Source organism: Chelonoidis abingdonii, chromosome 1, assembly GCF_003597395.2.
Source record: "Chelonoidis abingdonii isolate Lonesome George chromosome 1, CheloAbing_2.0, whole genome shotgun sequence".
Taxonomy (NCBI): domain Eukaryota; kingdom Metazoa; phylum Chordata; order Testudines; family Testudinidae; genus Chelonoidis; species Chelonoidis abingdonii.
Genome location: NC_133769.1, coordinates 193682297 through 193697991, shown reverse-complemented (window position 1 = coordinate 193697991; position 15695 = coordinate 193682297). Strand labels below are relative to the sequence as shown.

Genomic DNA, 15695 nt, shown 5'->3' with positions numbered 1-15695 from the left:
ATGTATGTATTGGCACTATATAAGGAATTATCAGTACTGACTGATATTAGGCTCTAAAGTTTGCACAGACAGGAGGGAATGTCGCAGCTATCTACCTGTCTCCTATGTAAATTAAGCATGGTGGAATCAGAAAAAATGGAAGCCCTATTTACATAGAAATCATACAGTATTTTGGGAAGCCCACAGGAATGGAAGAACAGCATGGGGGCATCCTTCCTCTTGAAATGAAGTTACTGAACTTTGTAAGATATAAGCAAAGACAGAAGCCATCTTTGGTATCCATCAGACAGATGCGACAGGCTAGAGCTCTTGCAAGCTGAAAAAGGTGGTCCTTCAACTAAGGGCGTGTGGGGGGGAGGAGGGGGATTCTAGTACCTGGAGATGAATACAAGTAAGAATCCAACTTAGGTAAAGATTTTTCACCTAAGGTGGCAAAGGAAGCCAGCATCCTGAACTTTTGTGGAATGTCCTGACTGATCTAAAGTCAGCCATGGCTGGGAAGAAGACTGACTGGTGAGAAACTATCTTGAACAAAGCCTATACTTGCTAGATTATTTTTAGACTTTTAGAAGTGTATTTTGTTTTCTTTTACTTGTAACTCTTTCTTTCTTCATTCCTTATACTGGAACTCACATAATCCTTTGTATATTTTGTTAATAAATTTATTTCAGTTTTGTCATAAACCAACTCCGTGCTGTGTTTAAAGGGAAGGGTGTACTTACCCCCAGTTTACAGGAACAACAAACCTTATTATTTCTCTGAGCTGCCCAGGAGAGGGCTGGACAGTTCAGGGTACACAGTTTTGGGGAAATTTGGGACTGGGATCATTTATTCGCTGGTTGGTGGAAGCCAGAGAGTGACTGGTGTGTTGCTGACAGGTTGCTGGGGTCAGTCTAACGGACCAGCGCTGCAGCTACATACAATCACATCAGGATGTGACCTGCATGTTGGTAGGCTGCTTGTGAGGGAGCCAGGTTAGGAGCTACAGCCACAAAACACCGTGAGGCACCTAGGATTACAGGGCAGGTGGTGACACAACCCCTTACTGGTCTTAACTGCCCCCCAAAGACCATGACGTCCTTAAATATCATGGCATTAATGAAACTTTTCTCTTTCCAGCAGACCTACAATGGAAGAGCAGGAAGGTCCCAAAATACTAGTTCTAGTGTCACAGTTAACGTGCACATGTAATAAAAGTTCATCTTGTAAAACGTGTAATAGTAAATTAAAATCAAAGTAACTGTTTTAGTATTAGGATAACAAACCTAGTATTAGGATAACAAACAAACCAATATGTTTTTACTACATATCCTTAATCACGTATGAAAGTTTTCCTCCCACAATGCAAGTTTATAGTTATAACTTGTGGAACTTTCTATGGCTTGCACTGAAATAACTCACATACAAGGCAGGTAAGTCTACTGTTTAAGAATTCCTGGATAGCTGGCAGGTCTTTGGCAAGCAGACCAGAGTGCCCATATTGATTAGTGGTAATGTCACATGATTAGTGGTAATGTCACAGGCTCATTGCCTGCACATGCCATGGCTTTGTGATCCCAGGAATTAGTGCTACCATGAAGACTGATACTTTCTAAAGCACACATTTATTACTTTAAAGTAAAGTATTTACCTGGGATTTTAAAAGTAAAAGGTCTGATTCTCCATTACCCTGCATCTTGTGCAGCCGTTTACAAAATGCCACCATAGTGATTTGTTAGTATTTGACATACAATTCTGCATTCATTTTGAATTGGTATAAATGACTGCCCAATGAGAGAGTCAAGTCATACACGCTAGACTCTAAACCTATATATGTCTTTTGTGTCACTTGGAGTATCATTTAAAACGTAAACACAAAAAACACCACCATGATGACTTCAGATCCTTTTAAGTTCCCATAGTTTGTTCATAATATTCTGCAACTGGATACGTAGTTTCCACTTAAGGAAAAAAATAACACTGTTTTAGTTTAGTTTTGTTTTTTATCTTAGAACAGACATCTGGCTATATCAGAGTAACCAAGTTTTCACAGATTTTGGATTGTTCTAAGTGGCTAGCACTGTACCAAGCATTTATTTATAATTTTTGCTCATTGGAATGGGCTCCTAAGTTACACATCTCTTGCCGTGAATGTCCCGGCCGGAGATCAGTTGTGTAGTCTTTTTTCAACATGATTCAGAAACGAAGAAATGGCTAATACAGAGCATACAATCTAAGAAGCAATGGGCAATAACTATAAACAATCAGGCACTGGATGACCTCACTATGAAAATGCCATGATAATACAAAGATTAGATTTCTGCACAAGAAAGGAGACCTTATCATAACGTGTTTTTCATATAGAGATGTGGACGAGACCTCCATGGAAGATCACATAATATAAATGTATGAAGTCTCTTGAGGGTACATTTATTTGAATTATGAGGCACCTGTCAAATAAGTCTAAGCATTTGTTTGGAGACAGCAAAGCGAAGCTGAGTAGTTTTATCCTGAGGCTTTAACTGCACACAAACATTACTACAATTTTACTAGAGGTACTCTTGGAACACCATATATTATGAAAAGTAAAACAGGATAACATCATAATAAATGGATAGACCACCTTTTCTCCTGAAGGATCTCAAAGAGATTTACAAATTATATGCATTCTCTCTCTCTCTGATACAGCCACCTCCAGGGAGGAAAGACAACACCGAGTGTATAACTTCAGGGGTTCAGCTATTTCATCAGTCACACACACACAACTCCCATTCACTTTAATAGGATTTGCAAGTAATGCGAGGACCAGCCCCAGGCATGACACATAGAACAATACTGGGTAAGGGCAAACCCCATCTCTATTAAAATGTGCATTGGAAAGTTCAATAAATGTGCCCAGATCAGCCACGACCTTTACTTTTTAAAATCTCATGTGAAACTGTTCTCACAATAAAGGGGATGGAATCCAAGGTACCAATTTAGGAAGGATGCAAGAGGAATTGACCCTTCTGGCATTTGAACTTGGGAATTTAGATATTTCAAGCCTGAGATGCATGGCCTCAAGAGCCTAAAGAAAGATTGATATTATTTTTAATGCATTCTCAAGATAGATAATAAAGTTACCAGGACCAGCTCTAGGCACTAGCAAACCAAGCACGTGCTTGGGGTTGCACAATCTCAGGGGCGGCATTCTGGACACTTTTTTTTTTTTTTGGCTTCAGTAGTTGCACTCCCAAAGGTTTTTTTTCTTTTTCTTTTTTTTTTGTTTTGTTTGGGGCAACAGAAAACCTAGAGCCAGCCCTGAAAGGTAGCCGTGGTACTTATAACTTGAGAACTATTTGGGAGAAATCTTTAAAATGTTACATATTTATAAGTGCAATATAACTTTTCCCTTACAAATTGTTCCTAATGAAAACATGTTATTAAGTGTTACATTTCTCTATGTGTGTGTCTTTCTGTCTGTTTAAAATCACCCCGTTGTACCATTTGTAGCCCACACACTGATAAACAATCCTTTTGTAATAATGAAACATGGAACTAAGCATTTTTATGGAAAGAAAGTATTATTCCTCTTATTTTACATTATATTGAAGCACTGCAAGAAAAGCAAAGAAATTAGGAGAATTTACCCTTCCTACAGAGAGTGCTGTTCAATACTGACCCACAGAATATATTAAAATGAATGAAATTTAGTTATGAATGATAATATGTTAATCTGCATTCCCTTTGGGAAAGAGTGTATATAGCAATCTATCCTAGCAAAACATGAATAGTATGGTTTACATTTCATAACTAGGGCAGCACCAAGATAGTTGAGGCTTGATTCTCCCCTGCCTTTTACATTGTGCGGTCATTTATACTCGTGCAAAATGCGTGGGAAGGGATTGTGAAACACTACATTTGAGGGCCTGGTTCACCTTTACTTTGCACCTAATGCTGTCATTTGCACCAGAGGTCAAAAGAGTGTAAAACTCTATCATTCTGCTTTCATAGCATTCAGTACCAAATTTTCACAGATCTAAATGACTGTAGAAGGCGGAACGCAACAGAAAATCATGCCATAACGTTTTGACTTTTACCTTCTTATAAATAGTAAGGAAAGACATGTAGTACACACAGAAAATGGCATGTAGCCGATCTGTAACTGCTAGCAGCAAATACGTCCAATGGCCCATAATGATACACTAGATGGGGAGGGCTTTGAGTTACTACAGAGAATTCTTTCTCAGGTGTCTGGCCGGTTCATCTTGCCCACATGCTCAGGGTCCAACTGATTGCCATATTTGAGGTCAGGAAGGAATTTCCCCTAGGTCAGGTTGGCAGAGGCCCTGGGTTTTTCACCTTCCTCTACAGCATGGAGCACGGGCCACCTGCAGGTTTAAACTAGTATAAATGGTGGATTCACTATAACTTGAAGTCTTCAAATCATGATTTATGGACTTCAGTAACTCAGCCAGAGATTAGGCGTCTATTACAAGAGTGGGTGGGTCATGATGGTCCGTTCTGATCTTAAAATCTATGGGTCTATTCTCCATTGAGGAGCAGGCAAGATAGCAGGAGTAAAGGCTTAAAAGAAAACTGGTTATGAATTATCTAAGCATACAGAAACAAACAGTCTCAAGATTTATTACAGTTTTTCTCATTCAAAAAGTCAAAAATGGGGGAAATTATTTTCAGTAAAGGAGGGAAAAAAGCAGCAGCAGCAGTTGTAGGCTGAGAAAAGCAGAAGAAACTGCAACCATTCGAAACAACTGAAAATAGGGATTTAATATGGAAGTGCTATCTCAGTGTTAACTACAATGAGATTGCAAATGGGATAAAAGTAACAAAGGGGAGTTTAGAAAAACTTTTAGAAAACAGGCTGAAGCAGTCTGAAAGTAAGAGCATTGAAGGAACGAGGTGAAGGCCTGTATCTTTAGACCAGGTCCTGCAATGCTAGTGGTCGCCTGTCATAGAAGATCAAAAAGACTATTTTATGGTAGTTTTGGCTTGGTGAACTTTTTATCTGTCTCTGTAATGAAGAGAGAGTTAATAAAGGGATTTTTGTTTTGTGACTACAATACATCATTAAGAACAGCCAAAACAAAACTGAAATGCAATACACTTGCAATATCTGCACCGTTTTACAATTAAAATAAATCAGGCACATTTTATTCTTCTGTCAAACAATATAGTTTAGGATTACAAATCTGTGTATGTTGTGGGCTGTTAAAAATGAACATTTTCCTCCAGTGGTCTCAGAGATATTGTAGTAGTTCCTTATATTTACACTAGTTTCAAGGACTGCATTGTATCCATAAAATTTTTTACAAATCTTTATTAAAGTCCTCGGTATACTAGCAGAAACAACAATTTACAATATCATCCTGTGTTAACTATGGATACTTGATGAATTTTTTACTGGAATCGACTGGACACTCAACTCTCCGGCATATCGTCCGACATTCAATTTTTCATCTATTTACAAAGCACAGAGCCTCTCTGAAGCTGAAAATAATTCCTCAGGTTTTAGAGAGTGGGGCTCTTAACTGTTACTACTAGCAGAAGCGGTGACAAATATTACCTACTTCTGAGACATCTGAGGATAATCTGATTTTTTTTCCACCTCTCAGCAGTGTGGGGCAGTCGCACAGTGGAATGGAGTGCAAAGTGAGAGACTCGAGGGAAGTGGAGCTGGATAGATGAAAGGAGATAGAGTGTGACAGTAAGGGAAAGAGGGGAAACTGTGGAGAGAAGGGAATTAAAAAAAAAAAGGAATACAGAGGAAAAAAGGGGACAGCAAGAAACAATGGGGGGCATTATGAGGTTTAGTGTCCCATATTGCCAGTCATTCTGAGGGGCTGTGTATCACATTGCCCCAGTTGAGTGGTATGGCTATGCAGATCCAAGGAGTTTCACAGTCTTGTTCATAGAGGTGCTGATCACAAACATCAAATACTTGTGGCTCACCAGGGTACTCTCAGTTTGAAGCAACCCCAGCAATCAATAACCCTTGTTCCCCTAACTCAAAACACATGAATCAGCTATAAAGTGTAATGCCAAAAAAAAAAAAAAAATCTTTCAAACTCAAACAGTGGAAAACATGGCACAAAGACAACTTCAGGAAATACTGATAACAGGATCAGCTAATCCAATTACTTTTTTATGTAATCAGTTCATCTCTGTACACTCCCAACATTAAAAACAAAGAATAAAATTCAAAGAAAGTCATCTGGGGCGTTGTCTTAACATACTGTGATACACAGTTAATGCTAAGTCATTCTCTTCTTTAGCCTGTCTCTCAGATTAAATTAAGCATCTTGCTAATGTCAAACCCAGATGCCAACTGTATTGTCTATGGTAACAGGGTCCAGATTACATTTCACTAGATCGCAATCCGCTACACAGCAATGCAACTTAATTTTTTTCATCATTGAGTGTTTAGTATGTTGTAATTCTCAGTGCAGGCTCCTAGTCTGGGATCTTTGCATCATTCTTGCTCTAAGACAAAAGGAAAAATGGGATGGAGAGAGAAGAAAGACCATCCACACACATGCCATGCTACTGGAGGAAATGGATTCTCTTAATACATCCTGTTTTCCCTACACCTGGAAAAATTCTGAGTTCTTGAGGCTAAATATTACTGCTGTGGTAAGATGCACTATGGCCAAGACACTATCCAACTTACACAAACTGTTGATAATGTTTTTAGAATATATATATACAACATACATACAACAGTATGTACCCACCCTGGAAAATAAGGTTGGAGGATAAGATCAAGGAGACTCGGAGAGAAGTTAGTCAGCTGGTGGAACTACAGAAGGGTTGTAAGAGATGTAAGGTAAGACTCGGCTAAAAGAATACAAGGGCCTACTCCATCTGAAGCCCTAGAGACTGCAACAAAGGCTACAGCACTGGCTAACCAGTATACGGAGATACACTAAGCAGCAGAGGCCAAAAGCGTAAATGCCTGTTCTCCAAGAACCATCCAAGGTGTTCCCAACTGCAGTGCCAACAACACAGTAACAGCAGAGCCACCTAGCAAGAACTGAACAGTACTGGGACATATGGAGAAAAGAGCAAGACTCATGAAACCAGATGCAACGATGCAGACCTCGAAGAACAGAGCACGCATCTCCCAGAAAGAACAGCACTTCAACGTAGAAGACATCACAGCAGTCAAGAACATGAAGGCTGGAACACACGGACTAGACATGATTCCAACCTACTGGCTAAAGAAACTACAGCAGGATGAAACTACCTAGACAGCACAGAATGAACCAGCTGCTAGCAGCAGGGCTCCCGACCCAACAGGCTAACACAAGTAAGGCACGTGCGTGATCATAAGACACCTACAGGGAACGACCGATCCAACTACCGGCAATAACCTCCTCCCCAACAAACATGGAAAAGTCCATCAGGCCATGATAGCCGCCATGCTACAGGACCATTGGCCTAGGACTAGTAGCACAGCTCAGAAAAGGGCAATTGGGAACAACCAGAGCTCAAAACACCACTTGCTCATAGATGAGCAGTCCGCCCACAGACTCAGGCTTGACAGTACGAATCTGAGCCAGCCTGGATGACTCAGGAAAGCTAGTGACTCAATGCCACAACCTGGATCTGAATGTTCGGCGCAATACAAGTCACAGGACACTAAGGGCCTGCCTGCAAGAACTCGAATGGGACTATGGAAGACACCACTGGAAAGTCAACTCAAGCAGCTTGCACAAGGTGGCCATCAAGTGCGGCATTGTACCAAGGTGATCACTGCCCGCGTGTGTTTGCATAGGCTTAAACCCTCAGCAGATATAAAGGACTGGATACGGTACATGTTCAGGATGGAACTACTATGGCAGCCTCTCATAATGTGTGAAGATGACATCAGAGCTGTATTAAGATGACGAGAACATCGACATCGCAGTCCGACTGACACGATCTACGTGAGGATCCGGGATGTGCTTTGGATGACAGTGATGGCGGTGGTATGACGAGAGGGAGGTAGTCAAGATGATGGGGGGTGGAACTAGCAGGGCCCACTAGCAGGACTACAGACCAGCTACGAGTGAGCCGTGGGGTCCACGTAGTCAATGGAAACCCAGTGGGAGGCAGGAAAGGCCAACCATCCAAGCATCGCCAGGATAAGAGGCAGGTCCTGGAAGAGCAGCTCAGTGGAAGAAAGATCATGCCTCAACAGGATTACGCCTGCAGTCATCACGATACCCTGCCGTTTAGTGAGCTGGCAAAGAGGACATGGAAGTGCGAATGTGCAAGACCCAGAGCTCCATCAACATGCACGGAGGTTTCCACCCCAAGTCCACACCCAGAGACTGATATACAGCGGAAAGAAGGCGGCAGGGCTTGATATCGTGAGCGTCAAGCACTGTCGGGATGAACCCCGGAACATCCGAGTACATCAGTAGATGCCCAAGATGAGCTGCTGAATAGAATGCCTGATGGCAGCAGCGACATGTGGAGGAAGACCAAGTCAGAAGAAGTGCCATGCAGACAAGACCCTGATGCGCTGTACTCATCAACAGATTAGCCGAGTGGCTACAGTGGGAAATCCTACGAGTGATGAAAGGGCTGGACTAAAAGAAGCCACTGAGGACTGATCTATATGCACAGCCAGGCTACAGGTGACATCGGCACCAGATCCATTATAGATGGGGTCTGACCACTACTTAGAGAAGATCCCAGAGTGCAGACTGTTGCAGAGAGGCCTCACAGACAGTCCAACAACATAGTCGAGATGTAAGCATGTCAGGCGAGGAACGGCATTACACTGACACGCACATAACCAAGTGGCTGACATGTGTACAGGAACATCGTCACAGCTTATGGGCTTGATTACCTCAAGACCATGATGGAGATTCCACCAAAGTGTGAAGATAGCATAGCGGCTAAGATGCTGTGGGACTCTCAGATCCAGATGGACAGCAGGCACCGCCAACTCAACAGCAATCGCTGGTAATAGAACAAGCACTAGAAGACAGCGGTGGTGCTAAGATATAGCAGATGCCAGTACAGCCATCATCAGGAAGTAACATATAGAAGCATGTGAGAAGTACCAGGCACTGCTAAGTAGGAACTAGACAGGATGTGGGAATAGTGAAGCGCCAAAGTGGTTCCCAGTGGTAGTAGGAGCTACTCGGGCTGTGACTCCTAAGCTGGTGGTGGTCTCCAACAGATCCGGAACAACATTCAGAGCCTTTGTCAGAAGGCATGCAGTGCTAGGAACAGCTAATGATACTGCACAGAACCCTCAAACTCCCAGGCCTCTGGTAGAGGACCCGAGGTTGAGGAAGACACATACCACCGATAGGGGTGAGAGGGGATTTTTTTTTTTTTATATATATAGGGGTGATAAAAAGATTTCACTTAGATATAATTGAAATATTTTGTTCCAATTTTCCTTTTTTATTTTAGATTATATAACATAAAACTTTGAAACAAATATAATTTCAAAATGGAAAACTGAAAAGTCCAATTCTGAAAAGGTCAAAATGAAACATTTCAATGACATCAGAACACCTTTTTCCAGTTTTTCTTTTTAACAAGCTTTCATCAATATTGACATATTTCTGCAAATATGTCTAGGATAGACAAACTGGCATGTTCCAATGGAAAAATATTTCATCAGAAAATTTCCAAATCAGGTCTGCAAATTGTTTCTAGCTGTCAAAATCTCATCCTTAAATCCTTAGTATCTGTTTCATTTCAAATTCAGAAAGTTTTAATTTTAAGATATTCCATTTTTAAAAAGGTGAATATATATATTTTACAATGGGAACGTATCTGGAAAATTGTCAAAAAGATTGTATTCAAGCTTTCAAAAATTCACCTTCGGGAGAGTAAATTTGGAAAATGTGAGAACCAACAAGTAAAGATTGTAGGAAGTGAAGATGTGGGAAAACAGGATGTTTTAATATATGCCTTGTGCAACTTAACTATAAGAGTCACTCTTGTGACTACTAATTGACCAAAATCTTACTAATATATTTCTGGACAACAAAATAAATAAGCCACATTCTGATTCAATAACTATAATAATACCTTACTAAAGATTAAAAGGAGATGATTTGGGGTTGAACCCCTCATCCTGTTCTCTTGATTTGACTGGACTATGCTTAACACAGAACGTGTGTGAGAGTCAGCGAGACTGGACATATTTGTGTTCCCCTAATCCTGTAGACAATGGAAGATAGTTAAGCTTCTGTGTAAATTAGGAGTCTCAAGGCTACTCTAACCTATACCAGCTGAGAACAACGCCCAAGGGCAGGGCAGGGCCTGACAGGGGTTGCTGTACTGCAACACCTTCTGGCCAACACTCCTCCATCCCCTCTAGGCATTCACCTGACTCACCGACGCCAGGGGAATCCTCAGATGCAGGGCCGGCGCTTCCATGTAGGCGATCTAGGCGGTCGCCTAGGGCACCAGGATTTGGGAGCGTGGCATTTTGCCGCCCTTGGCGGCAGTTCGGCGGCAGGGGGTCCTTCCGTGCTCTGGGTCGGCGGTGGCAATTCTGCAGTGGCTCCCTCACTTGCTCCCGGACCCGCTGCCTGCGAAGTGCCCCGAAGACTGGGAGCACGGAAGGACCTCCCCCCCCGCCACAGAATTGCCGCCAATGACCAGGAGCGTGGAAGGACCCCCACCTAAGGTGCCAAAAACCCTGGCGCTGCGCCTGCTCAGGTGACTCTATTATGATGAGGATTATAGATATTTTGTGTCTTCAGAGTGGTGCAAATTGGCCACAGGGTTGGCCAAGTTCTGGCCCATCTGTCCAGCATGTCAACCTTTCAATATCTCAAGACATTTATTTTAGCACTAAAGAGACACTAGTTATTAGTATTTTATAAATATGTTTTAAAAATACGTAACAAAGATTAACATGTATATAAAAGGTTATAGAGTAGCTAAAAATCAATAATTCATCATCAGGACTTAAATAGCATACTGTAGCCCTCTTAATATTTCTTAATTAAATGCACAGTGAAGCATATTCAAGACTCTTAATTTAATTCTTCTGTGCTTTCTCTTTTTTGTGATTGATCACTTTGCAAACTGTGTTCTTCATACTGCATAACTGGCATAATAAACAAATCTAATTCACTACTTTTTGAATAACTTTCAGTTTGTTTACCAGACTTCTGTAAAACCAAGAAATAATATCAATGAACTTTTAAAAGACTATAAAAGGCCAGATTCTCAGCTTGTGTAAATATGTTTAGTTCCACGGAGGTCAATAGAACTATCCACAGTAACTGAGGATATGGCCCAAGAAATAATATTGATAGGAGATACAGACTCAGTTAACAAGAATTTATATTAGTACTCCTTGTTAGTCTCTCTCTCTCTCTATATATATATACACATATATACAAATTTTAACAGACTCACTTTGAACTCCATGGGAGCGGACTACTTTCCAAGTTTCTGAAGCAACTTCTTTCACATCCACTTGGTAATGATGAATGGGCACACCTCCATGTGAATCTGGCTTATTGAAAGAGACCTTGGCAATAGTCTGTGACAACTCTATAATTCTTACTCCATAGGGACTGGATGGCACATCTAAAAAATAAAAAACATCAATTTAATTCAACTGTGGTAATCAGATAATCTACAGAAAGCACTTGATAATCCATCTCAAACAGCCTGCTAAGAAAAAAATAGGTTATAAAATATTTTAATGCATATGACTTCAGGTTCTGTCTCAAACAGTTAAGTCTACGCTATAGTCCAGTAATATGAAACCACAAGTAAAAGAAACAAACTTTCTTGTACGGACAATTAAACAGTGTTAAAGTGCGTGTAAACGTACTCCATTTCACCAAGGACATGGTTGTCTTCTGTCTTTCTTTCATAGTACAATCCAGCTAATTTAGAGGAAAACAAGAGTTCATTGACTTCTTTTGGTCATTATTAGGGCTGTCGATTAATCACAGTTAACTAACATGATTACTTCAAAAAATTAATCATGATTAAAAAAATTGTGATTAATCACACTTTTAATTGCATTGTTAAAGAATAGAATATCAATTGCAATTTATTAAATATTTTGGATGTTTTTCTATATTTTCAAATATATTGATTTCAATTACAACACAGAATACAAAGTGTACAGTGCTCACTTTACATTATTATTTTATTACAAATATTTGCATTGTAAAAATTATAAACAAAAGAAACAGTATTTTTAATTCACCTCATACAAGTACTGTAATGAAATCTCTTTATCGTGAAAGTGAAACGTACAAATGTAGTTTTTTGTTACATAACTGCACTCAAAACAAAAACAGTGTAAAACTTCAGAGCCTAAAAGTCCACTGAATCCTACTTCTTGTTCAACCAATTACTAAGACAAACAAGATATAATGCTGCCCGCTTCGTATTTACAATGTCACCTGAAAGTGACAATGGGCATTTTCATGGCACTTTTGTAGCTGGCATTGCAAGGTATTTACGTGTCAGATATGCTAAATATTCATATGCCTCTTTTTGCTTCGGCCACCGTTCCAGAGGACATGCTTCCATGCTGACGACGCTCATTAAAAAAAAAAAAGAAAAGTTAATTAAATTTGAGACTGAACTCCTTGGGGAAGAATTGTATGCCTCCTGCTCTATTTTACCCAGATTCTGCAATACAGTTCATATTATAGCAATCTCGGATGATGACCCGGCACATGTTGTTCATTTTAAGAAAACTTTCACTCCAGATTTGCCAAACAATGTGAGATTTCTAAAGATAGCTAAAGCACTCGACCCAAGGTTTAAGAGTCTGAAGTGTCTTCCAAAATCTGAGAGGGGTGAGGTGTGGCACATGCTTTCAGAAGTCTTAAAATAGCAACACTCCAATGTGGAAACTACAGAACCGAACCACCAAAAAAGAAAATGAACCTTCTGCTGCTGGTATCTGATTCAGACGATGAAAATCAATATGCACTGGTCCACAATGCTTTGGATCATTATCAACCAGAACCCATCATCGGCACGAGCGCATGTTCTCTGGAATGGTGGCTGAAGCATGAAGGAACATATGAATCTTTAGCTCATCTGGCACGTAAATATAACAGAATGCCTGTTCTCACTTTCGGGTGACGTTGTTAACAAGATGCGGGCAGCATTATCTCCTGCAAAAGTAAACAAACTTGTTTGTCTGAATGATTGGCTGAACAAGAAATAGGACTGAGTCGACTTGTAGGCTCTAAAGCTTTACATTATTTTATTTTTGAGTGCAGTTAGTTTCTGTACATAATTCTACATTTGTAAGTTAAACTTTCATGATGAAGAGATTGCATTCCATTATATGCATTAGGTGAATTGAAAAATATTATTTCTTTTGTTTTTATTATGCAAATATTTGTAATCCAAAATAATAATATAAAGTGAGCCCTGTACACTTTATATTCTGTATGGTAACTGAAATCAATATATTTGAAAATGTAGAAAACATCCAAAAATATTTAAATAAATAGAATTATATTATTTTTAACAGTGTGATTCTTCACACAATTAATCATGATTAATTTTTTTAATCACTTGACAGCCTTATTTACTATATGCCTGTGTAAAGGAGAATAGCAGCCTTTACATCCAACTTAAATCAACGGTGCCTTCTACCTAAATGGAGAATTCAGACTCTGCATTTCTATAAAAAGATTAATTTTCATAATAAAGAAAATATTAAAGGAAAATATAAAGATGTTCATACGAAACTATTTAGCCATTTTTATAAAATTCGGCAGTGCAGTCAAACATATACACATTTATTTTTGCTGGATTGGACTCCAAAGTATTGTTAGGGATCTTTGTGAAAGGTTTTTATTCTATTTGCATTTTAAGGACTAATTTGCAGTCTAACTTGGAGATGAAATATTTTCTCTGTAATCAAAAACTAATGCACAGTTTTCAAAGAAGAAAAAAACAATAAAAAGTATTAAAAAACATTGGTGTTTCTATTGAGATTCTAAGACATTAAATAAAAATGAGAAATTTATTTCAGTCTCTACATTTTCAGAAGCAGAAACTTGGCTTTATACAACATGGCCCAACTAACTAAAGAGTCTTTTCTTTTTCATTCTTTTATTTTTTTTTTAAACTCTCCTGGTCCTGTAGGTTTTTCATGTGGTTCAGCAGATGAGTACTGTGCATGGGCATTTTATATACATGGTAGTGCATGACAAGTACTGGCAAGCCTTTTTTGTTGTATACGCAGAAGACAAAAAAAATCAGATGTGATTAGGAAGTCTCTTTTTATATATTTGAAACTGGCCTCTATGCAATTTACTTCCTACTTGCATATTTGACATTCTACTATTCATTATCGTACAATATAAGAGGAAATTATTCCTCTGTTTCAGAGTGGTATGTCAGAGATGTACACAGATGTGCAGATGTCTGAAGATGACTAAAACTTATCCATGTACTAAACTATTCGCATAAAATGAAGTTTTATCTACGAATGATCAAACCATCTGCGATGAAGTAAGAATCACATTGAACTTCTGTCAGTACTTAATACAATTTTCAGTTCATTTTGACACAAGATTTAAAAAAAAAAAACTGTTTAAAGCACGTCCATCTTCTTAACTCTCATTGAAAATGGGGAGATGGAGGAGACCATAAGTGACTGCTGTAGCTCTGTGGAGACAAAGGATGACCCAGTGCCGAAGGAACTAGCTTGGGACATGGGTACAATTCCATGCTCCACCACAGAATTCCTGTCAGACCTTGGGCATGTTACTTAGGTCAGTGGTTCTCAAAGCCAGTCCACTGCTTGTTCAAGGAAAGCCCCTGGCAGCCCGAGCCAGTTTGTTTACCTGCCGCGTCTGCAGGTTCGGCCGACTGTGGCTCCCACTGGCCGTGGTTTGCCACTCCAGGCCAATGGGGGCTGTGGAAAGCTGTGGCGAGCAGAAAAACTTTGCCTCAGTACCCCATCTGTAAAACAGTGGGAAAAGCACTTCCCTACGTCACAGAAGTGCTGTAAAATACAGTAAAAAGTCTGTGAGGTGCTCAGGTATTATCATGATAGGGGTCATATACATTTATAAAATAGGTACCTTCCCTTCCCTTTATCCTCTTGTTGGCTGTAGGAAACTCATAATTCTACTCTTCAATAGGCCTTCCTGCATTTCTCTCCTACAAACTCTGTTAGCCATGCTGTTTTTGCTCTTAAAGAGACTGTTATGCAATAGACCCTGGTGCTAATTCCCAAAATTATCCAGTGGGGTCCTCTGACCTTTTAGTTTTGTATATGATTCATTATGATAAACATGGCATATGGGAGGAAACATCATAGTACAGAAAGGATTTTTTTCTTTCTGCAGATCTGAGTATAATTTCTGCCAAATGATTAATGTTCAGTTTCTTTTTGTTACTGAGCATTAAGTGAAGCTCTTGTGAAGACCTAGCAAAATATTTTACATGATAGCTAACAACGTGCCAAAATGTTTAAGAGAGAACTACTTAAGAAAATGTGAAACACACTCAAACACTTACTCATAATGCACATAGACTCATAGACTCGTAGGTCAGAAGGGACCAATATGATCATCTAGTCTGACCTCCTGCACAAAGCAGGCCACAGAAACCTACCCATCCACGTTTATAACAACCCCTAACCCATGACTGAGATATTGAAGTCCTCAAAATTGTGGTTTGAAGACCTCAAGCTGCAGAGAATCCACCAGCAAGTGACCCATGCCCCATGCTGCAGAGGAAGGCGAAAAACC

At 39.7% G+C, this 15695-nt stretch overlaps 1 protein-coding gene across 1 annotated transcript in view; it reads right to left on the bottom strand.

Moving 5' to 3' along the window:
* The window catches only part of NCAM2 (neural cell adhesion molecule 2), a 586807-nt gene that overhangs the window by 116623 nt on the left and 454489 nt on the right, over positions 1-15695 (bottom strand). Inside the window, exon 11 of the mRNA XM_075063719.1 lies at positions 11362-11535. Coding sequence (XP_074919820.1) covers positions 11362-11535 — 174 coding nt within the window. The remainder of the gene's footprint in view (positions 1-11361; positions 11536-15695) is intronic.